General features: G+C 43.0%; 1 protein-coding gene across 4 annotated transcripts in view; it reads left to right on the top strand.

Annotated features, from left to right (window-relative positions):
• Cep95 (centrosomal protein 95) overlaps nt 1-26,380 on the top strand; it is a 46,846-nt gene that overhangs the window by 16,636 nt on the left and 3,830 nt on the right. For 2 of the 4 annotated variants that reach the window (XM_004655118.2, XM_045159450.1), the window contains exons 5-17: nt 3,293-3,398; nt 6,545-6,660; nt 7,907-8,041; nt 10,772-10,965; nt 15,648-15,760; nt 15,941-16,070; nt 16,981-17,134; nt 19,641-19,774; nt 20,755-20,847; nt 22,169-22,298; nt 23,032-23,201; nt 23,306-23,380; nt 25,932-26,084. In XM_004655118.2, coding sequence (XP_004655175.2) covers nt 3,293-3,398; nt 6,545-6,660; nt 7,907-8,041; nt 10,772-10,965; nt 15,648-15,760; nt 15,941-16,070; nt 16,981-17,134; nt 19,641-19,774; nt 20,755-20,847; nt 22,169-22,298; nt 23,032-23,201; nt 23,306-23,380; nt 25,932-26,084 — 1,703 coding nt within the window. The remainder of the gene's footprint in view (nt 1-3,292; nt 3,399-6,544; nt 6,661-7,906; nt 8,042-10,771; nt 10,966-15,647; nt 15,761-15,940; nt 16,071-16,980; nt 17,135-19,640; nt 19,775-20,754; nt 20,848-22,168; nt 22,299-23,031; nt 23,202-23,305; nt 23,381-25,931; nt 26,085-26,380) is intronic. The other 2 variants (XM_045159451.1, XM_045159452.1) reach the window with 2 other exon arrangements.

Genomic DNA, 26,380 nt, shown 5'->3' with positions numbered 1-26,380 from the left:
CGCAATGGACCCTGAGCCTTGGAAGATGTGATAGAGATATTGCAGTGCTGAGCACTCCTGTCACTTCTTTCCAGCACCATGATGCCTTCTGAGTCATCCCAAGGTCACTGCCATCTGGAAAGAGAAGATTCTCTACCAAAAGTGAGAGTAGCATTAATATACGGGTATGAACATTAAGAGAAGTGCTTATTGGGCAGTTTGATAAGCATAGTATATACATTTAGCCAGACAGCAGCAGACGTTATGCCCCTAGGGCTCATGACTACCCCTGTTTTAAGTTTTCAGGATCAAGGATGTATTCCCTCCCATGGAGCAGGCCTCCAGTCCAGTTAGAGGGCAGTTGGTTTCCACCATGACAGATGTGCCTTTATTGCACCCATTGGCTCATTTGGCCTGGCTGGCCAAATATAAGGCTTGCAGTGTCCACTGTTGAGTATTTTCACTGGTGATTTCTCTTTCTCCTATTGAACTGAATGTAGAGGCTTTTTTCAGCTTTCTGTCAGCTGGTCTACATTAAGGAGGTTATCAGCTCAGTTCCAGCAGGATTTCTCAGTGGCCTTGCAGCCCAAGTATGTGGAGTCTTCAGCAATAGGGTCTTACCATCTATTCCTGGTGGGAAACCAAGGGCCTCGGCAATGGCCTATAATACTTTTGGGGCATCAGGGATCTCCCTGGCCAACAGCTCACTGGAAGGTATCCCATCCCTGTCACTGGAAATATTCTAGCAACAATCTATGGCTCCTGAGTGTTCCATTGTCCAAAAAAGTAGAATTCCATATGATTTATTTATATCCTCTTAGATTTTGATTAGCCCTCCCTCCACCTTTGCTTTACTCAATTTCTTCCCCTGACCTCACTTTGGGCCTTTTCACCCCCATTAATCTACAGGATTTTTTTTTTTTTTTTTTTTTTTTTTTAAGCTAGGATCTTGCTTTAGCCCAAGCTGACATGGAATTCACTTTGTAATCTCGGTCTGGCCTCAAACTCACAGTAATCCTCCTATCTCAGCCTCCCAAATGCTGAGATTAAAACCATGCACCACAACACCTGGCTCGATACAGAATTTTTTATTTTATTTATGAGAGAATTGGCATGCCAGGGCCTCTAGCCACTGCAGTCGAACTCCAGATGCATGCGCCACATTCTGTGCATGCATCATCTTATCCTTATGCATCTGGCTTACATAGGTTCTAGGGAGGCAACCCTGGGTCCTTAGGCTTTGCAGGCAAGTTCATTAACCACTAAGCTATCTCTCCAGCCCCAGAAATTTTCTATGTAGGAATTTATCCAAAAGAAATGATACAAGAAGTTGGGTGCTTATAATTCTCTCTTACATTGTTATTTATAGTTTTGAAAAAGGAAGCAGTAACCCAGGCTGGCCTGAAGCTCACTATGTAGTTGAGGATGACCTTGAATTCCTACCTTCACCACAGATGTCCTGGAATCACAGGCTTGTGCCATTTGGCAAGAAGCTATATCTTAACAATTTATTATTAAGTAAACAATGTTTTTAGTCATGGATGGAATAATGTACACCTATTCTAATGTTGTAAGATTTCAGGAGCTGAGTGTGGTGCCATAGGTCTTTAATCCCAGCACTTGGGAGGCAGAGGTAGGAGGATTGCTGTGAGTTCTAGGCCACCCTGAGACTACATAGTATATTCCAGGTCAGCCTGAGCTACAGTGAAACCCTACCTAAAAAAAAAAAAAAAAATAAAAGCTGGGTGTGGTGGCTCACACCTTAAGTACCAGCACTTGGAAGGCAGGGGTAAGAGAATCTCCATGAGTTCCAGGCCACCCTGAGACTACATAGTTAATTCCAGGACAGCCTGAACTACAGTGAAACCCTACCTCGACAAACAAAACAAAACAAAACAAACAAAAAATTAGGGCTGGAGAGATGACTTGTTAAGACACTTGCCTGCAAAGCCTAAGAACCCAGGTTTAATTCCCTAGAACCCACACAAACCAGATGCACAAGGTGGTGTATGTATTTGGAGTTCCTTTGCAGTGGTTGGAGGCCCTACTGTGCCCATTCTCTCTCTCTCTTTCTCGTGATTTTAATACTATTACTCAGAAGCTGAGGGAGGGAGAATCACTGTGAGTTGGAGGCCAATCTGGGCTACAGAGTAAGCTCCATGTTTGTCTGGGCTACTGTAGGACCCTACTTCAAAACAAAAAATAAGCCTGGCATGGTGGTGCACACCTTTAATACCAGCACTCAGGCCGCAGAGGTAGGAAGATTGCTGAGAGCTCCAGGCTACCCTGAAACTACATAGTGAATTCCAGGTCAGCCTGAGCTAGAGTGACACCCTACCTCAAAAAAAAAAAAAAAAAAAAAAGCTAGGCATGGCAGCGCATGCCTTTATTTTTTTTATTTATTGTTTCTTTTTGTTCATTTTTATTTATTTATTTAAGAGTGACACACAGAGAGAGAAAGAGGCAGATAAAAAGAGAATGGGTGCACCAGGGCTTCTAGCTACTGCAAACGAACTCCAAACACATACGCCCCCTTGTGCATCTGGCTAATGTGGGTCCTGGGGAATCAAGTCTCGAACTGGGGGTCCTTAGGCTTCACAGGCAAGCGCTTAACTGCTAAGCTCTCTCTCCAGCCTGGCACAAGTCTTTAATCCTAACACTCAGGAGGCAGAGGTAGGAGGATCACCATGAATTTGAGGCCACCCTGAGACTACATAATGAATTTCAGGTCAGCCTTGGCTAGAGCAAGACACTACCTCAAAAAATAAAAAATAAAAAATAAATAGGAAGAAAGAATGAATGAATGAAGGTGAGTGTTTCAATGGGGAATGCCCAGAAGTGGGATGAATAAGTCTGAATAATCTCCTGAGGTTATTGCCCTCATCAGTTTCTGTCACTAGTTGAAGTGAGTATTTCTTGCCTGTTTAGGGGGTAGGAAAATTTTACCCACGCCATGATGTGGTCTCTCAGCCTGAAGTATGATTGGCTTAGAACTTGGAGTATGTTGACACAAGCATGTTTTTCTACTGTCTTCCTAAATTACCTCAAACCACCCTTATGGATGGAGAGATATAAAGAGTAAGTGAACCTAGCACCTTGCTTAACAAATGAAAACACTGCTGTGTGACAGTGGAGCTTGCTTTCAAAGCAGCAGCTGGTGTCTGTGCTGCTCAGGTAGCACTACAAATGAAGACTGGCTTCCTCAGTTCACTTGCACGGGTCGGTGGAGCCTCATTGTCCTCACCAACTCAAGCCAAAAGTCCCATGGTATTGACTTAGGGTTCTTGGTATTGTTTTTATCTGTTCTGAACAGGTGAAACTGAATGTTATTTTAAAGAATCCCATGGAGAAGGACCTTTGGAAGAACAAGAAAGTACTAAGGAGTCCAAATCATCATGGAAAAGAGTTTCTTTTGGGAGGTACCATGCAATTCTATGAATTTCATCAGAGCAAGCTGAGTTTTTTCATATTCTAAGAATTAAAATTAAACCCAGCATACCTGAATGGTCTCTCAAAAGCAAATGTGAACATTTTGCTAACTTCTATACCATCTTGAATAAGTATCTTTTTTTTTAATATTTTACTCATTTATTTGAGAGGGAGAGAGCAGGGTAGGGCCTCTAGCCACTGCAAACAAACTCCAGACGCATTCACCACCTTGTGCATCTGGCTTACATGGATACTGGAGAGTCGAACCGGGACTCCTTAGGCTTCACAGGCAAATACCTTAACCACTAAGCCTTCTCTCTAGCCCTTTTTGAAGGAGTTTTAAGAACCTTGAGCTACACTTAGTACTAATTCTCAGTCTTAACTATTTTCTAAGTTTTTATTTTCCTTGATCATCAAAATTTTTAATAGATTTTGTTTTGTTTTGTTTTTCAAGGTAGGGTCTCACTGTACAGGTTGACCTGGAATTCAATCTTTGGTCTCAGGGAGGCCTTGGACTCATAGCAATCCTCCTACCTCTGCCTCCTGAGTGCTGGGTGTATGCCACCATGCCTGGCTTGGTTGTTGTTTTTTGAGGTAGGGTCTTGTTTTAGTTCAGGCTGACCTGAAATTGCTAACCTCCTACCTCTGCCTCCCAAGTTCTGGGATTAAAGGCATGTGCCACCACACTAGGCTTGTTTGTTTTGTTTTGTTTTGTTTTTGTATGCATGCATATTTTTTATTTATTATTTTTTATTAGCAACTTCCATGATTGTAAACAATATCCCATGGTAATGCCCTCCCTCCCCCTTCCCCTTTGAAACTCCATTCTCTATCATGTCCCCTCCCCCTCTCAGTCTCTTTTATTTTGATGTAATGCTCTTTTCCTCTTATTATGAGGGTCTTGTGTAGGTAGTGTCAGGTACTGTGAGGTCATGGATATCCAGGCCATTTTGTGTCTGGGGGGGAGCACGTTGTAAGGAGTCCTACCCTTCCTTTGGCTCTTACATTTTTTCCACCACCTGTTCCGCAGTGGACTCTGAGCCTTGGAAGATGTGACAGAGATGAGCACGTCTGTCACTTTTTTCCAGCACCATGATACCTTCTGAGTCATCTCAAGGTCACTGCCATCTGAAAAGAGAAAGTTCTCTACCAAAAGTGAGAGTAGCATTAATATAAGGGTATGAACATTAAGAGAAGTGCTTACTGGGCAGTTTGAAGGGAGCGGGCCTCCAGTCAAATTAGAGGGCAGTTGGTTTCCACCATGACAGACATGCCACTATTTACACCTGTTGGCAGGCTTGGGTTGTTTTGTTTTGTTGTTGGTTTTTTTTTGTTTTTGTTTTTGTTTTTGAGGGTGGGTTCTTACTCTAGCTTAGGCAGACCTAGAACTGATTATGTAGTCCCAGGCTAGGTCTAAACTCTCAGCAATCCTCTTACCTCTACCTCCCTAGTGCTGGGATTAAAGGCATATGCCCACCACACCAGGCTGCTTGTTTTGGTTTTGGAGATGAGATTTCACAAAACCCTCAGACTCACTGTGAGGCTGAAGAGGACCTTGAACTTCTGATCCTTCTGCCTCTACCTCCCAAGTACTAGATAAATTTAAAAATAAATAGCGAAAAGTCAATCATTCAGTTAAATAAAGCGGTTAACTTTTTGTACATTTAGTCCTTTGCTTTTTAAAAAATATTCATTTATTTATTTATGAGAGAGAAGGTGGGAGAGAAAGAATGGGCTCACCAGGACCTCTTGATGCTGGCAAACAAACTCCAAGTGCATGTACCAATTTGTACATCTGGTTTACATGGGCACTGGGAATCCACCCCAGTCAAGCTTTGTAAGCAAGTGCCTTTTGCTGCTGAGCCATCTCCCTAGTCCCAAGTCCTTTGCTTTATTTTATTTTATTTTTTTGAGGTAGGGTTTCACTCTAGCCCCAGGCAAACCTGGAATTCACTATGTACTGTCAGGCTGTACTAAAGCTCATTCTGGGATTTTTTTTTTTTTTTTTTTTTTGGTGGTACTGGGGATCAAACCAGGGCTTTATGCATGTTAGCCAAGCATTGTACCCATGAAGCCTTGAGTTTCCTGTCATCTCTTTTACTACCCTTATTCATAATCATAGATTTGCAACTATTTGCCGCACTGTGAGACATGGTCTCTCTGTGTATTTCAGACTGGCCATGAACTTTATCTTCCTCTCTTTGCTTTCCAAGTGCTGGAGTTCTAGTTAGATGCTGTCACACATATAATTCTGTCTTTCTTTTTTTTCAAAGCAGGGTCTCACTTTAGTCCAGACTGACCTGGACTTCACTGTGTAGTCTCAGGGTGGCGATCATCCTACCTTGGCCTCCCAAGTGCTAGGATTAAAGGTGTGAACCAGCCATGCATAGCCACACATATAATTCTTTTTGGTTTTCCAAGGTAGGATCTCGCTCTAGCCCAGGCTGACCTGGAACTCACTATGTAGTCTCAGGGTGGCCCTGAACTCACAGCAATCCTCCTACCTCTGCCTCCCGGGTGCTGAGATTAAAACATGACCTACCACGCCCGGCAACTCTTAAATGTTTTAATGGAGTATGCCATGGCTTGAAAAGTAAAGGCAATGCCTTCCCCCCCCCCAAGGTAGGGTCTCACTCTAGCTCAGGCTGACCTGGAATTCACTATGTAGTCTCAGGGTGGCCTCAAACTCACAGCGATCCTTCTACCTCTGCCTTCCAGGTGCTAGGATTAAAGGCATGCCACACCTGGCCAATTTAAGAATATTTAATGCAAAATTAATGCTCTATCCAGACCTTGCCCCTCACAGTCTTAGCTTTGCAAGTATTTTCTGTTGTCTGTTTCTATCCATTTAACCCTGGACATTTTATACACAGCTGCTTTCATCTTGCATATTAGCAGTCAACACAAACAGACAAGCAGCAAGACATGATAAGCAGCCAAATGGAGTCTTTTATTTTGGCATGGGGATTGAATCCAGGGCCCTGAACATGCTAGGCAAAGTAGTCTGCTGTGGAACTACAACCCCAGGCAGTCTTTCTGCACCTAGGAATGAGCAGTCTGAATACTTGTGGGCCAGCTCTTTGAAATAGCTTTCTATAGTCACATCTGGTCATAGTGAGTGAGAGACCTTTTTCAGGTGCTCTTTCTCATCTGATGCTTTGGGCCTCACCTGGGATGAAGATGAAGCAGAATCCACAGGAGAAGTCATTAAGCTGGGAGACACAGCACACACCTTTTCTCTAAGAAGTAATGGTGAGTAGACACACTGTCCGTTATACAGCTACAAAACTGTGAAGGGTGGGTTATGCTCTTTAAGACTGGGATGAAGAGAGCCGAATTAGACATCGGCATTGAAATTCCTGAATGTCAATGTTACCCACTAAGTAAGAAGAACTGCCTAACACTGTATAATGTGTGAGTCACAGGCACCTGGGCAATTATAACTGCATGTAAGGTTGTCCTGATATTTGGGACCTGATGATCTAGGAAGAACATTCTGGATACAGCTGTGAGTCTAGTCACTCTTCAGAGTACTTCTTTATAATTTCCTGTCCTGGTAGCCTCACTTTTTTCATGGTTTCAACTAGTTAACCTGGTGGCAATTTTTCTTTCAGCCCTGCAGTCCACATTTCCAATAATCTGTTGCTTAAATCTCCCTCTCAGGCCTCAGTTTTGGGTCCCTCACTGTACCCTCATTCAACCACCCTGTCCATTCTGGTTGCCACTCTCTCTGGCATCACATTGCTCTGGCTGTTGTGCTCCTGCTTTCTTCCTTTTCCTGGCAGACTCACCTTTTAGTGCCCAGTCTTCCCCAACCTGTGCCAGGCTTTTCTGCCCTGTGTTCCCATGGTGTGGCCTTTTCTGTATTTCTGTAACACTATTCATACATTGCATGGAAACTTACAGTTTGTTATGTAAACCGAGTTTCTGGGAAAGTAGCCAGGTCTTACTCATTCAGAGAATGTTTATTCAGCACCTTCCCTGTTCCAGGCAGTGGTGATAGAGTGAGAAACAAAATACACAAACCCCTACCTTCATGGAGCTTATAACCTACTTTTGAAGGCTACTGGTAAAGAAGAAAAATGAGTAAAGTATATAGTAAAGTTGTTTTTGTTTGTCTTAGTCTTTAAAACTTAGCAAACTACAAGGTAAGTAGTTTTGAATGGAAGAGTTCCAGGTCAGTGTGGGCTAGAGTGAAGCCCTCCGTTAAAAAATTAAAAAGATGCTGGGTGGGGTGGTGCACGCCGTTAACCCCAGCACTTGGGAGGCCGAGGTTGGAGGATCACCATGAGTTCCAGGCCACCCTGAGACTACAGAGTGAATTCCAGGTCAGCCCAGGGTTGGGTGAGACCAAAAGAAAAAAAAAAGGAAATGATGTATTATGAGCAGTTGGGCCAACATTATTCATTCAGCATTGTTATTCCTCTTGGCTTTTATATAATATATAGCAAACTATTTTCATAGTTTAAAATTTTACCTTTCATGTTTTCTTTCCTAGGTGCCCAAAGTTCAGTGGACATGCAATCTAGAAAAGCCCCCACCTCTCCTCCAAGTACTCAACCATGTGAGGAAGCGTTGAACCGGCTCTCATCTAGCTTCCTATCCCCGACTAAGGCAGCAGTGATGGAAGAAGGTGGATTGCATGGGATATCATTTCTTGGGTCTACTGCTGGATTGAGGGTGGTGGTTAGTGCCTGGGACACGTGCTATTACTATTACTCTTTTCACTTTTTTTGGAGGCAAGTCCAACAGACTGCCCCCCACTTTTTTTTTTCAATGAGAGGGAGAGAATTGTTGCACCAGGACCTCCAGACACATGTGCCCACCTTATGTGTATGTGTGACCTTACACTCTTGCATCAGCTTGTGCGCCTGGCTCACGTGGGATGTGAAGAGTCGAACATGGGTCTTTAGGCTTCTCAGGCCATCTTCTCCAGCCCCTTTTTCACTTTTGTTGTTCTCTCTGCACTTCATGAAATTCCTTTTGGTTTTACATGCTCTTATTTGCACCCCTAATTCCGAGCATTGAGTTCTGCTAGGAGGTCTGTTCTGGTTGCTGTATGTATTCTGGGTGCGTGTATGATTTCAGTGCTCTCTCGTCCAAGACCTTCTGTGAAGGGTAATGAGGATCTCTGATGGGTTTGTGGAGCTGCTCACTAGTGAATGACGGCATTGCGCGGCAGCTGAAGTATTCTAATTTCTTATTGTCATCTTTAGTGGGGTTTTGCTCGTTTGCTTTTTGGTTGTTTTTTTTTTTTTTTAATGCTTTTATTGATTTATTTGAGACAGAGAGAGAATAGACATGCCAGGGCCTCCAGCCACTGTGAATGAACTCCGATGCATGTACCACTTTGTGCATCTGGCTTACGTGGGTCCTCTGGGGAGTCGATCCTAGGTCCTTTGGCTTTGCAGGCAAGCGCCTTAACTGCTAAGCCATCTCCCCAGCCCCTGATTTTTGTTTTTTGAGGTAGGGTTTCTCTCTAGTCCAGGCTGACTTGGAATTCACTATGCAGTCTCAGGGTGGCCTTGAACTCACAGTGATCCTCCTACCTCTGCCTCCCAAGTGCTGGGATTAAAGGTGTGTGCTACCACGCCCAGCTTGTGTTTTCTTTTTTTAATTTTTAGTTTTTATTTATTTATTTGAGAGCAACAGACAGAGAGTAATCCCACCATACCTGGCTTTCATCCCTTATTAACTCAGGATTTTCATACAGGAATATACTTAAAATCACTGTTAATGGCTAAATTGTCTTTTTTTTTAATGGTTTTTCAAGGTAGGGTTTCATTCTAATCCAGTCTGACCTGGAATTCACTATATAGTCTCATGGTGGCCTCAAACTCATGGTGATTTGTTTATTTTGATGTGAATGGACATGCCAGGGCCTCTAACCACTGCAAATGAACTCCAGACAACACATGCACTACCATGTGCATCTGTCTTACTTGGGTCCTAGGGAATTGAAGCTGGGTCCTTAGGCTTCACAGGCAAGTGCCTTAGTCACCAAGCCATCTCTCCAGGCCTTAATTTTTGTTTTGTTTTTGTTTTTCGAGGTAGGATCTCATTCTGGCCCAGGCTGACCTAGAATTCACTATGTAGTCTCAGGGTGGCTTCAATCTCATGGCAGTCCTCCTACCTCTGCCTCCCTAGTGCTGGGATTAAAGGCGTGCACCACCATGCCCGACTTAATTATTTTTTTTTTTTTTTTGAGACAAGATCCTATGTAGCCTAGGCTAGTCTTAAACTCTGTCTGAGGATGACCTTGAACTTGTGCTCTTCCTGCCTCCACCTCCCATCTGCTGGGATTTATAGGTATGTGCCATCATTCCTAGCTTATATGGTGTTGAAGATTGAATTCCAGACAGTGTGCTTATTAGGTAACCACTCTACCAAGTGAACTACATCTCAGCTCACTTATTTTTCATATGCTTTGTTTGAATCAAGTTAAAAAAAATATTCCAGGCGAGAGAGATGTCTTATTGGTTAAGGCACTTGCCTGCAAAGCCAAAGGACACAGGTTTGATTCCCCAGGACCCATATAAGCCAGATACACAAGGTAGTGCATGCATCTTGAGTTTGTTTGCAGCAGCCAGAGGCCCTGGTGTGCCCATTCTCTCTCCTCCTCTTTCTCTCTCAAATAAATAAGAATAAAATATTTTTAAAAATAATCTAAACCAACCTGGGCATGGTGGCACACGTCTTTAATCCCAACACTTGGGAGACAGAGATAAGAGGACCACCATGAGTTTGAGGCCACCCTGAGACTACATAGTTAATTCTAGGTCAACCTGAGCCAGAGTGTGACCCTACCTTGAACAACAACAACAACAATAATACTAAACCAGGAACTGGTGGCTCACAGTTGTAATTACAGCACTTGGGAAGCTGAGGCAGGATTGTTGTGGGTTTGAGACTACCCTGAGTTACATAGTGAGTTCTAGGACAAAGTGGGCTCAATAAAGTGAGTCTCTGGCTCAAAAAAACAAATCAAACACAAATTATATATACGTGCATATGTATGTATATTCGTTCTTGGACTATAGTTCACTGGAATAGACCTTGCCTTGCTCCAAAAAAGCCCTGGGTTCAATCCCCAACTTTGCCAAAAAAGTTTAAAAATTTTTAAATTTAAAAAACAAAAACAAAAACTCTGGGCTAGAGATGGTGGCACATGCATCTGGAGTTTGTTTGCAGTGGCTAGAGACCCTGGCACACCCATTCCTCTCTCTCTCTCTCTCTCTAATAAATAAATAATAAAATATTTAAAAGAGTTCAATTTAGTATATGTGAATGTTTGCGTAGGTATATATAAAGTGATTTGTTTTTTAGGTTTTTCTCATAAAATCCACTTTAATTTCTCACCCAGCAGAAACCCCTTCTGTGAGTCTGGTTACAAGTGCTAGAAAACTAGGTGAGCCTATCCGAGCAGCTATTCCTTTACATCCACCCTACCAACCTTCAGCGCCTCGAGCACCTTACCCCATAGGAAAAGAATACCTACGTTCAAGCCACTACTCTTCTGCTCTGAATTCTACTAGAGAGCACACAACGCTTTCTGTGGTAAGTGGCAAAGCTTATCTGGATTTACCTGTAATCCCAGCCTCAGGAAGCAGAGACAATAGAATCAGAAGTGAAAGATCATTCTCAGCTACACGACACTTGAGGCCAGCCTTGGATTCCATGAGAGCCTGTCTAAAAATCAGTCAGCTGGGGAAAGGTGTTGAAGCTCAGAATATGAGACTCATAGAAAACCCAAATTCATAGAAGCACTAAAAAAAATTAGTGAAGGTGAGCTGGAAAGATGTCTTAGTGGTTTAGGTATTTGCCTGCAAAACCAAAGGACTTTGGTTCGATTTTCCAGGACCCACGTAAGCCAGATGCACAAGGTGGCACATGTGTCTGGAGTTCATTTGCAGTGACTAGAGGCCCTGGTGCACCCATAAATACACAAAAATAAAGTATTTTTTAAAAATTAATGAAGGAGAATACATAATAGATTAAGCTTTAAAAAAGCCACAATGGCCAGGCCTTTAATGCCTCCCTGCACTTGGGAGGCAGAGGATTGCTGTGAGTTTGAGGCTAGCTTGAGACTACATAGTGAATTTCAGGTCAGCCTGGGATAGAGCAGGGCCCACCTTGGAGGTGGGGGTATGAAGGTGGATGGCTGTGAGTTTGAGGTCATCCTAGGTTAGAGTGACGCCCTGCCTCACAAGAAAAAGAAAAAAGGAGAAAGGAAGGAAGGAAGAAGAGAGAGAATCCTTTGGCAGAGTCTTATGGGGATGTTGTTGAGGGATTCTGAGTTGTGGTAATTATATTGTCTCTACACCTGGGTGGTGGTGGTGAGTAGAGCTATTCATTTTGAAATAATTCATTGAGCTGGATACATTTTAAAACAAGTTTTTTTTAATGCAATCATGTTTATTATTTATTAAAAAGGATCAAATGTGGGCTGGAGGGATGCCTTAAGGGTTAAGGCGTTTGCCTGCAAAGCCAAAGGACCCAAGTTCGATTCCCCATTACCCACATTAGCCACATGCACAAGGGGGCACACATGTCTGGAGTTTGTTTGCAGTGGCTAGAGGCCTTGGTGTGCCCATTCTCTCTCTCTCTCTCTCCCTCTTTCTCTGTCAAATAAATAAAACTTTTTAAAAAAGTTAAACTGTTCCTCTTTCTCTGTCAAATAAATAAATAATAAAATGTTTTTTTTTAAAGTCTCAAATGTAATAGAAGAAAAAGATACCGAATTGAAATGGAAAATATCATTAAATGCCAAATGGATGTTGCTTTACCACAAGAAATATTTTCTAGCCTGGTGAGGTGGTGCACTTGAGAGGTTTAGAATGGAGGATTGTGAGTTCCAAGCCAACCTAGGCTACATAGTGAGTTCCAGGCCAGCCTGGACTGTGGGACCCTTCCTCTAAAAAAAAGAAAGAAAGAAAGAAAGAACTATTCTAAAGGTTTCCTCCAAGTTTAAGAAATTAGTTATTATTAAATGCTAAGAGTTTATATTTTGGGAGGTCTTGGCTTAAGTGTTTCAATTTGGATACTTCCTGTTGGCTTCTTTTTAAAAATGTGTCCATGCATGTTTGTGTATGTGCACATGCATGTGTGGAGGCCAAAGGATACCTCAAGTGTGATTCCTCAGGTCTGCTGTTCACCTCTTTTTGAGGTAGGATTTCTCATTGGTCAGGAGCTCATTAATTAGGCCAGATTAACTGGCCACTGAGCCCCAGGGCTCTGCCTGTTTCTGCCTCCCTGCCACTAGTCACGTGCCACAATACCTAGCTATATATCACACTCAGTCCCCATGCTTGTGGGTAAATGCTTTATCTGAGCTCTCATACTCAGTCCCCTGTAAGATTCATTTTTGGTTTTTGGAGGTAGTGTCTTGCTCTAGCCCAGGCTGACCTGGAATTCAGTATATATACTCAGAATGGCCTTGAACTCAGAGTGATCCTCCCACCTCAGCCTCTTGAGTACTGGGATTAAAGACATGTGCCGCCACCACCATACCAGGCCCCCTACAGGATTCTTTTGGCTTTTTGAGATCTCCTAGCTCAGGCTGACCTGCAATTCACTGTGTAATTTCGGGGTGGTCTTGAACTCATGGTGATCCTCCTATGTCTGCCTCCCGAGTGCTAAGATAAAAGGTGTGTGCCACCAAGCTTGGCCCTGTAGGATTCTTTTTTAATTTTTCTCAATTTTTATTACCATTTTCCATGATTATTAAAAATATTCCATGGTAATACCCTCCCCCCACACACTTTCCCCTTTGAAATTCCATTCTCCATCATATCCCCTCCCCATCTCAATCAGTCTCTTTTATTTTATTTTATTTATTTTATTTTATTTATTTTATTTTATTTTGATGTCATGATTTTTTCCTCCTCTTATGATGGTCTAGCATAGGTGAGGTTATGGATATCTAGGCCATTTTGTGTCTGGAGGAGCATGTTGTAAGGAGTCCTACCCTTCCTTTGGCTCTTACATTCTTTCCACCACCTCCTCTGCATTAGACCCTTAGCCTTGGAAGGTGTGATCGAGGTGTTACTCAGTACTCCAGTCATTTCTTTCCAGTACTATGATACCTTCTGAGTCATCCCAAGGTCACTGCCATCTGAAAAGACAAGATTCTTTACCCAAAGTGAGAGTAGCATTAATATGAGGGTATAAATATTAAGAGAAGTGCTTACTGGGCAATTTGATATGCATAGTATATACATTTTTTCAGACATCAGCAGGTGTTATACCCCTAGGGCTCATGACTACCCTTGTTTTAAGTTTTCAGGATTAGGAATGTATTCCCCCCATGGAGCAGGCCTCCAGTCCAATTGGAGGGTAGTTGGTTTCCACCATGACAGACATGCCACTATTGCACCTGTTGGCTCATTTGGGCTGGCTGGCCAATTATAAGGCTTGTAGTATCCACTGGTGGTATCTCTTTCTCCCATTGAACTACATGTAGAATATAGAATGGCTTCTTCCAGCTTTCTGTCAGCTGCTCTACATGGAGGAGGTTATCGGCTCATTTCCAGCAGGATTTTTCAGTGGCCTTGCAGCCCAAGTATGTGGAATTTTCAGCAATAGGGTCTTACCATCGATTTCTGGTCGGAATCCAAGGGCCTCGGCAACGGCCTATAATGTTTTGGGGCCATCAGGGTCCTCCCTAGCCAAGAACTCACTGGAGGTATCCCATCCCTGGCACTGAAAATTTTCTAACAACAATCTTTGACTCCTGAGTATTCCATTGTCTGAAAACAGGATTCCATATGATTTATTTATATCCTCTTAGATTTTGATTAGCCCTCCCTCTACCTTTCCTGTAGGATTTTTTTTTAATATTTTTTTGTTCATTTTTTATTTATTTATTTGAGAGCAACAGACGCAGAGAGAAAGACAGATAGAGGGAGAGAGAGAATGGGCGCGCCAGGGCTTCCAGCCACTACAAACGAACTCCAGACGCGTGCGCCCCCTTGTGCATCTGGCTAACGTGGGACCTGGGGAACTGAGCCTCGAACCGGGGTCCATAGGCTTCATAGGCGAGCGCTTAACCGCTAAGCCATCTCTCCAGCCCTCCTGTAGGATTCTTAATATGAGAGACAACAACATGAATACTTTCCACTTGGAATCTAATCATTTTATTGACCATATAAAATAATGCTTATGTAGGGCTGGAGAGATGGCTTGGTGGTTAAGCACTTGCCTGTGAAGCCTAAGGACCCCGGTTTGAGGCTCGGTTCCCCAGGTCCCACGTTAGCCAGATGCACAAGGGGCGCATGCGTCTGGAGTTCGTTTGTAGTGGCTGGAAGCCCTGGCGTGCCCATTCTCTCTCTCCCTCTATCTGTCTTTCTCTCTGTGTCTGTCACTCTCAAATAAATAAATAAAAATTAAAAAAAAATAATAATGCTTATGTAATCATAGCTCCTGAATTTCAAGGTTAAGACCTCTAACCTACCTTTATATTAGCATTGCACACTGAGCCACCCTTTTTCTCTTGAGTACAGGGCAGTAGACATTCCTTTCATCCTTTGATATTAGGTGTTCATTTGATATTTTGATAAATGCACTTAAAAACAAATATGGATTTAGGCATGGTGGCACAAGCTTGTGGTCTCAATGCTTGAGAGGCTGGGGTGGAAGGATTGCTTGAGCTTGCAGTTCAAGAGCAGCCTTGGTGCGAGTGTAAGACCTGATCTCAAATGAACAAGCACCATGGAGGTTGAAGGGCCTGTGTCCCCAGGTTCTCCTGCTCCTACCCTACAGGGGTTCTGTATATTGTCTTTGTGGCTTTTCATTATGTTGAAAATTTTATTTTACTATTTTCAAGGAGAGAATATGGGCATAAAAGGGCTTCTTGCCCTTGAAAGTGAGCCCCAGATACATCTGCTTCTTTGTGCACCTGGATTTATGTAGGTACTGAGGAACTGAACTCAGATTGGCAGGATTTGCAAGCAAGCACGTTTAATTGCTGAGTCATTTCCCCAGCCTGTTGTGGCTTTTTCAAATCAGCTTCTTTTAAAAAACATATTTTTGCAAGTAGAGAGAGAGGGAGAATGGGCATGCCAGGGCCTCCAGCCACTGCAAATGAGCTCCAGATGCATGTGCCACTTTGTGCATCTGACTTTATGTGGCTACTTGGGGGATCAAACCCAGGTGGTTTGGCTTTGCAGGCAAGGGCCTTACTTAACCCCTGAGCCATCTGTTCAGGTCCCTTCAACTTTTCTTCCCCCTCTTGTTAATAGGAACCAGATAATACAGTTACCGTAACTTCCAAGTGGTCTGAAGATGGTGAAGAGGAAACCTGTCCAGCTCAGGCTCAAAGCCCTAGGGCAAGAAAGCTTCCCAAAGGAAAGAGGTAATGTTGCCATAGGCTTCAGTATTTATAGTTACCTGCAAAGGGATTTGAAAAGTAAAGAGTATGCTTTGCAAATTTAGAAACTAGTATGAAATATTCATTGAAGTGTGGGCTATGTCATTTTAAAATAAGTAATTCAGACCTGGATACTTCCATGTCACATGGCCTCTTTTATTACAGAAATGAAAACAGAGCTGCAGCTGCCTCATGGGATTCATCTTTTCCCCAGAAGGCAAGAAAGGGGTTAACAGAAGAAGAACTGCATGCAGTGTCAGAGAAACTCTCTCAGCGGCTCTCTGAACTAGACTGGGCAAGTCTTGTTTTTAACCTCTGTTGAGATTGCTATGCTTGGTGGGTGCTTTAGTGGATGGAAGTAAGAGATCTCCCAGTGGAAGATGAAAGCTAAGCTTAGGGATTGGAGACTTAGTGTCCTGGTTCCTGTGAAAATGTTCCAGAAGTCTTATTCTTTTATGATATAACCAAATATGGCTGAGATTTATCTAAATTTTAATAAATTCTAATGGAGGCTGAATCATTTAACATAGCTATTTTGTTTTTCATTTTTTTGAGGTAGGGTCTCACCCTAGCCCAGGCTAACCTGAAATTCACTATCTAGTGTCAGGCTGGCTTCAAACTCAAGGCGATCTTCCTGCCTCTAGCCACTGCAGACAAACTAGCCATGTGCACCACCTTGTGCATCTGGCTTTATTTGGTTACTGGGGAAGTGAAACTGGGTCTGTAGGCTTTGCAGGAAAATGCCTTAACCACTTAGCCATCGCTCCAGCAACTGTTTGTGTTGTTTTTGTTCTTTTGAGACCGCAGGCCTGTAGCTCTGAATGGCCTGGAACTTGCTATGTAAACGCGGTTAGCCTTGAACTTGCTGCAGTCCTCCTCTCTGCCTCCTGAGTTCTGGGATCATATGTGTGTGTGCCGCCATGCATGCCTGGCTCTTGAGACCCACTCTTTAACTGTTAAGCAAAAGGATGGGTATCTGTCTGTAATCTAAGTACTCAGGAGGCTGAGGCAGGTCAGCCTGGTCTACACAGTGAGATCTCATCTCAAAAAAAAATTAAGTAATTGAAAGCTAAACATGTATAAGTAGCTAAAAACACTTATTAGTGACTGCCAAAAAAACCCCAAAACTTTAAAAGGTTTGCTTTTTTACCAATATATGTTCTTTTGAAATCAATGAAAAATGTTGAAAAAATTTTTTTCAATAGATGTTAAAATGCGCCCTGGGTGATCGAATACAAGATAGGACTCTCCATAAAGATGATGGTACTGGAAATGAAGACATGGCCAGTGGAAAGGAGGAGGCACTGTCTCAGCATAGTGACAGCATCATGGACTACGGGCCCAAGAAGCTACGACCAGGTACTTCCCCAGAGAGGCCTCCATGAAACTACGTAGTTAGTTCTCTATGTTTAAATATAACACATAAATATATATATTCTGCAACTTGCCTTATTCTGTTAATATAACTTTGGAAATCTGTTTTTGTTGATCAAAATCATTTATTTTATAGCTGCTGTGTAACTAAATTTAAACAGTATGCTCTATTAATATGAAAATATATATTACTACCCATTAAGAATTAGGGCTACGTAGGCAATGTTTAGCCACATTACTACTTTTTTTAAAGAAAATGTTATCATTATTATTATTATTTTTGAGTTTTGAGGTAGTCTCTTACTTTAGCCCAGGCTGACCTGGAATTCACTGTGTAGTCTTAGGGTGGCCTTGACCTCACGGCAATCCTCCTACTGCTGCCTCCCTAGTGCTGGGATTAAAGGCGTGTGCCACTATGCCTGGCTTATTATTATTATTACTATTATTAATATTATTATTATTATTATTATTTGAAAATTTATTTATTTATTTATTTGAGAGCGACAGACACAGAGAGAAAGACAGACAGAGGGAGAGAGAGAGAATGGGCACACCAGGGCTTCCAGTCTCTGCAAACGAACTCCAGATGTGTGCGCCCCCTTGTGCATCTGGCTAACGTGGGACCTGGGGAACCGAGCCTCGAACCGGGGTCCTTAGGCTTCACAGGCAAGCGCTTAACCACTAAGCCATCTCTCCAGCCCGTGGCTTATTATTTTTATTTTGAGCAATCAAGAAAGAGGCAGAGGGAGAGAGAGAATGGGTGTGCCAGGACCTTCAGTCTGCAGACAACAAACTATAGAACCTTGTGCCCCCTTGTGTGCATGTGCAGCATTGCACACTTGTGTCACTGCATCTAGCTATGTGGGACCTGGAGATTTGAACATAAGTTCTTAGGCTTCACAAGCAAGTCCCTTAACTGCTAGTCATCTCTCCAGCCTGCCACATTATTTCTTGCTTATAAGCATGTTGCTGTCTAAGTATTTATAAGCTGTGTGGATATACTTACTTCCCTTCCTGAGGACCTAGATATTTATTTTTCTCCTTCTCTGTATTCTCCTGTTACCTAGGGTGCTTTCCATAGAACCTTATGGACCACATGCATTGTATATGTTGAATTCAATCCAAAGTTGAATATACAACTTAAATATTTGTTTTTGTCTGTTTTGTTAAACAAAACAAAACTTGCCAAGAGTGGTGTTCCACACCTTTAATCCCAGCACTGGGGAGACAGAGGTAGGAGGATCACCATGAGTTTGAGGCTACATACATAAGGAATTCTAGGTCAGCCAGGACTAGAGCAAGATCCTACCATGAAAAACCAAAAAATAAAATAAATAAATAAAACCCTTTATTTTTATGAGAGAGAGAGAGAATTGGTGTGTCAGGCCCTCCAGCCACTGCAGTGGAACTCCAGCCGTGTGTGCCACCTTGCGAGTATGCATAACCTTGCCCTGTGTCTGGCTTACGTGGGATCTGGGGAGTCCAACATAGGTTCTTAGGCTTTGCAGACAAGTGCCTTGATTGCTAAGCCATCTTTCCATCCCTAAATAAACCCTTTTAATTAACAACTTTCATCCATGTACGTAATGGATATTGATAATCCCCTCTTATTGTCTTATGCTCCCCCTTCCCATCCTCCTTGCACTGAACCCCTTCTTTTATCTTCTATGTAGAATGTTGATGGACCAAGTATTGGGCAGATCTTTTGCAGGTAATGGCAGAAAGTTTTTATTTATTTGAGAGCAACAGAGAGAAAGAGACAGGCAGAGAGAGAGAGAGAGGATGGGCATGCCAGGGCCTCCAGCCACTGCAAACAAACTCCAGATGCGTGCACCCCCTTTGTGCATCTGGCTAACAAGGGTCCTGGGGAATCAAGCCTCGAACCGGGGTCTTCAGGCTTCACAGGCAAGCGCTTAACCATTAAGCCATCTCTTCAGCCCTCTTACATTCTTTTTGTTCCTTGTTATGCAATGTTCCCTGAGGCATGGAGGTTAAAGATGTCTCATTTATTGCTGAACACTCAACAGTCACCTATTCTCAACCCTAAGTACTTGCTTTACTAGTGCACATTTGTGTGCATTTGTTGATTTACTTGGTATGACTACACATAAACATACATGTTACAGGAGAGAGTACATGTAGAATGCACATTAAGAGTCATTCTAGGGCTGGAGAGATGGCTTAGCGGTTAAGTGCTTGCCTGTGAAGCCTAAGGACCCCGGTTCGAGGCTCAGTTCCCCAGATCCCACGTTAGCCAGATGCGCAAGGGGGCGCACGCGTCTGGAGTTCGTTTGCAGAGGCTGGAAGCCCTGGCGCGCCCATTCTCTCTCTCTCCCTCTATCTGTCTTTCTCTGTGTCTGTCGCTCTCAAATAAATAAATAAAAAAATTTAAAAAAAAAAGAGTCATTCTATTTTCTTTGGTTTAGTAAGAACCGACTATCTGGTTTCTGACTATTAGGAGCTAACAGTAAATGTTTTTTCTGTGTTACAGGACTTTCCATGTACAGAAAGTCACCTTACAGGTCCCATTCACTGTCTCCATCTCGAGGAAACAAACACAAACAGTTAGAAAAAAAGAGGCAGCACAAAGCAAAAGGAGCAGATACCCGCAAGTTTCAAGCAGAGGTAGTTTCTCATCTCTTTATTACTGTTGGGCAGCAGGTGATACCACTTCCCTCAGTCAGATGCTACAGAGAGAATGCATGTCATTGATCATGGTCTACAGAGCATTTAATAGGCCTCAGTTCAATGAATAGTTGAGAGTTATATGATATACCTTATGACTCCATTAGGGAATATAAAGATATAGTAATGAAATTATCAAGAAAACAGTTTAGCCAGTATTTAGTGGATTTAGACAGAGGAGGTCAGTGTGGGTTAGAACTTTCAAACAGACTTTCAGAGATAAGGGAATAAAGGTGGATTGAAGGGATGAAAGGGCCACTGGAGCTATGGGAGAGGAGAGCGTGCTCGGTAGAGGTGGTGGTTGGGGTCCAACAGAAGGACTGGCCTGGTCGTCAAGGTAGACTTTCTGACATGGAAAGGCGTGAATTTAGAACTTAGTTATTTTCTATAGTAGGTTTTATATATATGGGTGTTTCAAGGTAGGCTCTCACTCTAGCCCAGGGTGACCTGGAATTTGCTATGTAGTATCAGGGTGGCCTCAAACTTATAGTGATCTCCTACCTCTGCCTCTCAAGTGCTGAGATTAAAGGCATGCAGCACCACACACAGCCTATGGTGGTTTTTATAACGGTGAAAACTGAAGTTCGAAGGAACTTAAAAAAAACTTAAAAGTGAATAAACTTGCCATTTTAGGAATGATAGGGTTCCAGGTGACTTTTTTCCTCTTCGCTCATATTTGCATATGCCTTTTTAAAAAATTTATTTTATTTATTTGAGAGAGAGAATGGGCACTCCAGGGTCTTGAGCCACTGCAAACGAACTCCAGACACATGTGCCATCTTGTGTTTCTGGCTTTCATGAGTCCTGGGGAATTGAACTTGGGTCATTTGGCTTCACAAGTAGACATCTTAACTGCTGAGCCATCTCTCCAGCCCTGCTATGCTTTTGACAATTGTAACATATGACCTTTCTCCTTCTAGACATTAACTGAAGCATTTGAAAGAGAACTAAGAAAAAATAAAGTTCAAGAGAATATTGGACTTCAGGAGATACATGATGAGGAGGAGGAAATAGTGGGTAAAAGTCTCTACTGTAATAAATGCCATTTGATCAGATAGTGGAAAATGCAGTGGTGTCTTTTCAAAAGAAGAAAAGAGCTGTTAAGGAAAAGGCAGGACTTCTTTTCATGAGATAGGATTTTTGCTTATTCTTAACATAGTCAAGTTGCTCAGCAAGAGATGGTACCAAAGAAAATTAGTGTTTTTCTTTCTGCCTAAAAGTGTTCATTAGCCTTCAAGAAATTTTTGTTGTGTTGCTTTGTTTTTGTTTTTCCAGGTAGGATCTCATTCTAGCTCAGGCTGACCTGGAATTCACTATGTAGTCTCAAGGTGGCCTTGAACTCACGGTAATCCTCCTACCTTTGCCTCCCAAGTGCTGGGACTAAAGGCGTGAACTAACAGGCCCAGCAGTTGTTTTTTTTTTTAATTTGAGAGAGAGAATGGGCACCCCAGGGCCTCCAGCCACTGCAAATGAACTCCAAATGCCTATGTCACCTTGTGCATCTGACTTACATGGGTCCTGGAGAATTGAACCTGGGTCCTTTGACTTTGTAGGCAAGCTACCTTAATTGCTAAGCCATCCCTCCAGGCTCCTCAAGGGTCTTTTGCTTAGCAGTTCACAAGGGGACAAAATATAATTTAGGTTAACAAAGAGTCTCAGGTGTTTTATACCTAACTGTGAGAAACCCAAAAGCATAAGATTTGAGTGCCTTTTCCAAGGATGGTTACCCAAACAAATGAAAGCATGGGAGAAATGCTTATGCTGAAATACTAATTCACAAAACAGTTACCAAGTGCAGTATGGTCACAACTACGTACACCATGCAATTGCCTGGCAAACGTACTGCATAACTGATCATTTTTTTAATCTGCATGGAAAAATCTTTCAGGTACATCAAAACATAACAGTGAAGCTGGTTGTAGTGGCTCACACCTTTAATCCCAGCACTTGGGAGGCAAAGGTAGGAGGACCACCATGAGTTCAAGGCTACCCTGAGACTACATAGTGAATTCCAGGTCAGTCTGGACTACAGCAAGACCCTACCTTCAACCCCCCACCCAAAAATAATAATAATAACTGGTTTTATTTAGGGTGGGACTGTGCTTACTAAAACTTGAAAAAGAGCCAGTGCTTTTCCAAAGTCCAGGGGATGCCAGAGGCTAGATGATACCTTAACTGAAGTGAACTTTAACCATATTGTAGAAATTGTAAGTAAGGTGCTTTGGCTAAGGATCAGCTAGCTATTTTTGTCAGTATGTAATGTTTGAGATGATTGTATAAAAAAATTGTTAGACTTCTGCCTTATTTCTGTCCTGTTTCGTATCTGCTTCTAAGGAAAAAATACAAAAAGAAGCTGTTCCTAAAAGAGCTCCAAAACATAGTCAGCCATGGAAGATTTACTCCAGAAAAATGACAACTCAAGGTCCAAAAGGTGGCTTCCCAAAGTCAAGTAGAGCAGCTCCAAGTAAGAACCACAAGATTGCAATTTATGGAATCCTGGCGGCCTTTGAAAATGTGTGCTGCATCCCAAGACACGACACTGAGAACCTGACATCCGCCATTAGCTGCAGGAAGCTCCTTCTATCACTGCCAGATGGCTGGTTTTCTGAAAAGAAAGCCAAACTCTTAAATGACAAAGTACCCTAGAGAGACCATGTGTGGACACCAAAGCAGGCCCTGCTGCTCCAGCTTGAGCTGCTCCGTGTTCACTGGCTGGTCGTCTTGCTTGTGTATTTCTGGGAAGTTAGAAAGAAATGAGGCACCAAGGCCAGCAGATGACCTGTGCATACTGATGGTGCTCATAAGCGTTAGGACCTTGTTGCCAGGAAACAACATCATATGAAATGCCAGGCTTCCAGCTATAGCCCAGTAAAGGTCTTTTTCTTCTAAGCACATGCCTGCTGAGAGGGCTGAGGCATGTTCTGCTTACACATGAGGCATCTACCCACAGGTACTGAGGCAGCTAAGTCATTAGGTTGTACTTCCTAGGACCATCCAGTCAGAAGTCACCTGCTTCTCTTCACCAGGAGCTTGGCTTGCTGTGATCAAGGAAGGAATCAAAAATAACAACTGTAGTTGGAAAGCTTCCTTTCAGCACCAGCACCGCAGCACTCAGACATGCTGGGCCGCCAGGCAGGTGGGGGGAGGGTTCTTAGTAGCAGACTGGTTAGAATAAAACATCTTGTGTTTCCTTGCAGTGGAAGTTAATGAACACAGTCTCCTGCCCCTTATGCTGGAGCAGTTTCCATTTCTCTATGTTTCTGGACCAACGCTAACCAAAATGTGGAAACAGCAAATTGCCCAGATTGAACAGCTCAAAAAAGATGCATCTAGAGAAAACCGATCCAAGAAAAAACTCCAGGATGAAGTAAGTTACTGTCACTTTGAAGCCCAAGAATATAAGCCAGAAGTGGGGAGAGCATGACCCCTGCGCAGCATTAGTAACCTACTTTCCTTGTGTCCCTTTTCAAGATAGAGGAAGCTCTGAGAAGGCATGACCTCCTTACTGCCCTTGTCAAGAAAGAATACGAACATAACAAGAGACTGGTATGTCAAGACCACCGGCACTGCAATTTGAACTTAGAAGTTCGCTTCATAGCCTCTATCTACCAGCTAGGCACGTTAACTTTATTTGCCTATAGAAGCTCCTAGCACTAACCAAAATTGATGGTGGCAAAGTCCCATGTACTCTGCCCAGCTTCAGTTTATCTTTACTGAACTTAGAGATATTTCTATGAAATGAAAAACCAGAGGCTTTCAGTATTAAGTAACTTGCTTTGGCTCTCATAAGCCAAGGGCACAGTTGAGATTTTGTAGTTGTTGTTGTTTTGTTTTTTTGAGGTAGGGTCTCACCCTAGCCCAGGCTGACCTGGAATCCACTATGTAGTCTCAGGGTGGCCTTGAATTCACAGCAATCCTCCTACCTCTGCCTCCTGAGTGCTGGGATTAAAGACGTGTGCCACCTCGCCTGACGAGAATTTTTTTTTTAAAATATTTTATTTATTTGAGAGAGGGAGGACAGAGGGGGAGAGGAAGAGACAATGGGTGCTCCAGAACGCATGTACCACCTTGTGTATATGGTTCATGTGGGTACTGGGGAATTGAACCTGGATCCTTAGGCTTCACAGGCAAGAGCCTTAGCCACTAAGCCATCTCCAGCCCCCACAGTCTGGACTTTTAAAAAATTTATTTACTTATTTGCAAGAGAGAGACAGTGAATAGGCACGCCAGCCTCCACCTGCTGCAAACAAACCCCAGATGCATGTGCCACCATGTGTACCTGGCTTACATGGGTCCTAGGGAATCAAACCTAGGTCCTTTGGCTTTGTACACAAGCGCCTTAACTACAAAGCCATTTCCCCAGCCCACAGTTGAGATTTTTTTTTTAATTTTTATTTATTTATTTGAGAGCGACAGACACAGAGAGAAAGACAGATAGAGGGAGAGAGAGAATGGGCGCGCCAGGGCTTCCAGCCTCTGCAAACGAACTCCAGACGCGTGCGCCCCCTTGTGCATCTGGCTAACGTGGGACCTGGGGAACCGAGCCTTGAGCCGGGGTCCTTAGGCTTCACGGGCAAGCGCTTAACCGCTAAGCCATCTCTCCAGCCCCACAGTTGAGATTTTTAACCCATTTCTCTCTCTACCCCCACAGTCCTTTCTAGCTACCAGGTAGTTGTGCTTTTTGCCTATTCCCGTTCTCACAGGTCCCAAGCAGAGCTGAAGTAGTATGCCAGCTTCCGTTATGATATGGATTGACAATCAACACAACATTGTCCCTACTGTGTAGTGAAGAGAAAAGACAAAAGTTCAGTCTTGACTTAAGGGAGCGGTGGATTGGCAGAAGCTTACCAAAAGTTTAAGCCCATCACTGGCTACACATGATCCTGATCCAGCCTGGGATACATGAGCCTCTGTCTCAGAAACCAAAACAAACATTTATCGCAGCACTTGGGAGGCAGAAGTAGGAGGATCACATGAGTTCAATGCCACCCTGAGAGTACATAGTGACTTCCAGGTCAGCCTGCACTAGAGCGAAACCCTACCTCAAAAAACTAAAAAACAAACAAATAAATAAATAAAAAACCATGGTTGGGTATGGAGTAGATAAACCATGAAAACTGTAATTCTGAACAATACCAAAAGCCATCTCCAGACCTTGCATGTGGTACTTTACTATGGAGAGAAAAAAGAAAACCACCCTGAGCTGGAGGCTTTGTGGGAGCCTGGCCTTGAATTTGCAGTGATCTCCTACCTCAGCTTTCCTACTGTTAGGAGTATAGGCGTGAGCCACAGTATGTACACGACCTCCTTTCTTTAGTTTCAGCAGATACTGGTTTTCCTTAGTTTTGGTCTAATTAAGGTTTTTGCTTGGTTTGGTTTTTCAAGGTAGGATCTCGCTCTAGCCCAGGCTGATCTGGAATTCACTATGTAGTCTCATGGTGGCTTCAAACTCACAGGGATCCTCTTACCTCTGCCTCCCAAGTGCTGGGATTAAAGGTGTGTGCCACCACACCTGGCTAGTACTCTTTTTTAAAAAATATATGTTATTTATTTATCAAATAAATAGATTTTATTTGAGAGAGAAAATGGGCATGCCATGGCCTTTAGCTGCTACAGGCCAACTCCAGACATATGTGCCACCTTGTGTATCTGGCTTTTGTGGGTATTGGGGAATTGAACCTGGGACCTTTGGCTTTGCCAGAAAGCACCTTAATCACTAAGCCAACTCTCCATCCCAGTTAAATACTCTTGATAGCTCAAGCACTGCTTGAAATTCTTAGTGTCATCTTCCACTCCTCTTATGCTGACATCAGGTATAAGTTAGTGACCCCTAAAGGAAGGGGAGAGGAGACCCTTGGGTCTGGAGTTCTCAGGGTCCTATCTGTTCTCTATGGTGGGGGTCTGTCAGTGCTCTTCAGATTGAGACAGTGAGGTAGCAAAGGCTGAGGGGCCTCTGGCACTGACAGTCTTTCCCAGTATGTCCAGGCAGTAGGTCACTAACCCTTCATGGTTGCTGACTGCTTAAAGACATCATGATGGAATTGAGGAGCTGGAAATGAACAAGCTTTGCCCCCCTCTTTCCCTTCATCTTTCCTAGCAAGACTTCAAGGAACGCATTCATAGACAGCGGTTAACCCAATCAAAGATAAAAGAAAATCATCACCAAACTGTTCGTGCCCGAAAATATTATGATGATTACAGAGTTCAGTTGCATGCAAAAATGATGAGAATGAGAACCCGGGAAGAAATGGTATGTATGGTCTTTCTATCTTGCTCTCTGTTAAAGTGAATTTTGTCTGTTAAATTTCAAGACCACTTTATCTGGCTTACTGCAGTTTGGATCTGGAATCCAAATGCACATCCTACATGCAGACCATGAGAATCTATACGGAAGCTTCATTTTATTACTCAGCTTCCCTAAGTCTTCACAGCCTTTGTCTTCATTTCCTGACTTCCTGCACATACACAACCCCTCTAAAAGCCACAGGGGTTTGGGAGCACACTGTACATGACAAGAATTAAAGTATGATCACATGGGGCTGGAGA

The sequence above is a fragment of the Jaculus jaculus genome, chromosome 9, assembly GCF_020740685.1.
Source record: "Jaculus jaculus isolate mJacJac1 chromosome 9, mJacJac1.mat.Y.cur, whole genome shotgun sequence".
NCBI classification, from domain to species: domain Eukaryota; kingdom Metazoa; phylum Chordata; class Mammalia; order Rodentia; family Dipodidae; genus Jaculus; species Jaculus jaculus.
This window is presented reverse-complemented; position numbering and strand designations above follow the sequence as displayed.